This window comes from Otolemur garnettii, unplaced genomic scaffold (assembly GCF_000181295.1).
Source record: "Otolemur garnettii isolate 467f Iridium unplaced genomic scaffold, OtoGar3 scaffold00004, whole genome shotgun sequence".
NCBI classification, from domain to species: Eukaryota; Metazoa; Chordata; class Mammalia; order Primates; family Galagidae; genus Otolemur; species Otolemur garnettii.
The window spans coordinates 32,348,334-32,349,428 of NW_003852399.1; the positions used below are offsets into that span (position 1 = coordinate 32,348,334).

At 38.8% G+C, this 1,095-nt stretch overlaps 1 protein-coding gene across 1 annotated transcript in view; it reads right to left on the reverse strand.

The window, feature by feature from the left end:
- TMEM67 (transmembrane protein 67) overlaps positions 1–1,095 on the reverse strand; it is a 58,386-nt gene that overhangs the window by 18,944 nt on the left and 38,347 nt on the right. The window contains exon 17 of the mRNA XM_003782565.3: positions 541–639. Coding sequence (XP_003782613.1) covers positions 541–639 — 99 coding nt within the window. The remainder of the gene's footprint in view (positions 1–540; positions 640–1,095) is intronic.

Sequence of the window (1,095 nt, forward strand, 5' to 3'; positions counted from 1 at the left end):
TTTGAAACTAATTCATAGCTTTTATAGGAATGTCATAACCTAATTATAGCCTTAGAATATGGGAGGGGGGTGGGAGGGGGAAGTAAGGGGGGTGGACGGGGGAGGGAGATTGATGGGGTCACCTCTATGGTTTATTTTACAAGGGTACAAGTGAATCTTTCTAAAAGCAGAGTATGAACGTTTTAATTCAATAACTAAGAAAATGACATGAAGGTTACCTTAACCAGTTTGATGAGAGTATTTCAAAATGTATATGAAAACAGCACACTGTACCCCATGATTGCATTAATGTACACAGTTATGCTATAAGAAATTAAAACATTAAAAAAAAGAAAAGAAACCAAAGATACCAAGCTGGTATCAAACTTTTGGTCTCCAGCAATTCTCCCACTTTAGCCTCCTGAAGTACTACGATTACAGGTGTGAGCCACCGTGCCCAGCTCAATTGTCTTGATCAGAAATGCTCCCAAATAAAAATGATTCCTTTATAAAGAGAGCTTCAGATATTGGCATTTAGGGTAAATTAAGAAACTCACTTACTTTGAAGAAAATAAGCCAATAAAGACCAGTTCCCACTGTGATGATAAAGAAAACATTGGCGAGGTCACCAGCATAGTACACCAAGAATTTCATAACTGTCTGCAATTTAAAGAAAGAATTACAGCTGTTAAAGACTCAATGACCACTTTTAGTAAAACTATCACTTTTATATAATACCCACCCAGTTTCTCAAGTCTGAAGTCTTGTTTCATGCATTTGAATATCATCCAGTTATCCAGCTAGGGGGCCCCCTCTTACATACCTTTTGGACCCTTATCTTTCAGTCCATTTCTAGTAGCCTATCCCTTTTTTCAACCCTTCTCATCTTTCTCTATTCAAGGAAGTTGAACTGCTTCGTGATTTTCTCCTAGGTGGGAACCCTCTGCTCTAATCTCTCCTCCATGATACCACAACAGTTAATTTTCTAAAATGTAAACTGGACTGTGTCACTCCACTTTTTTTTTTCCACTTCTTAAAAATGTATGTCTTGGCTCGGTGCCTATAGCTCAACCGGCTAAGGCGTCAGCCACGTACACCTAAGGTGGCGGGTTCGAA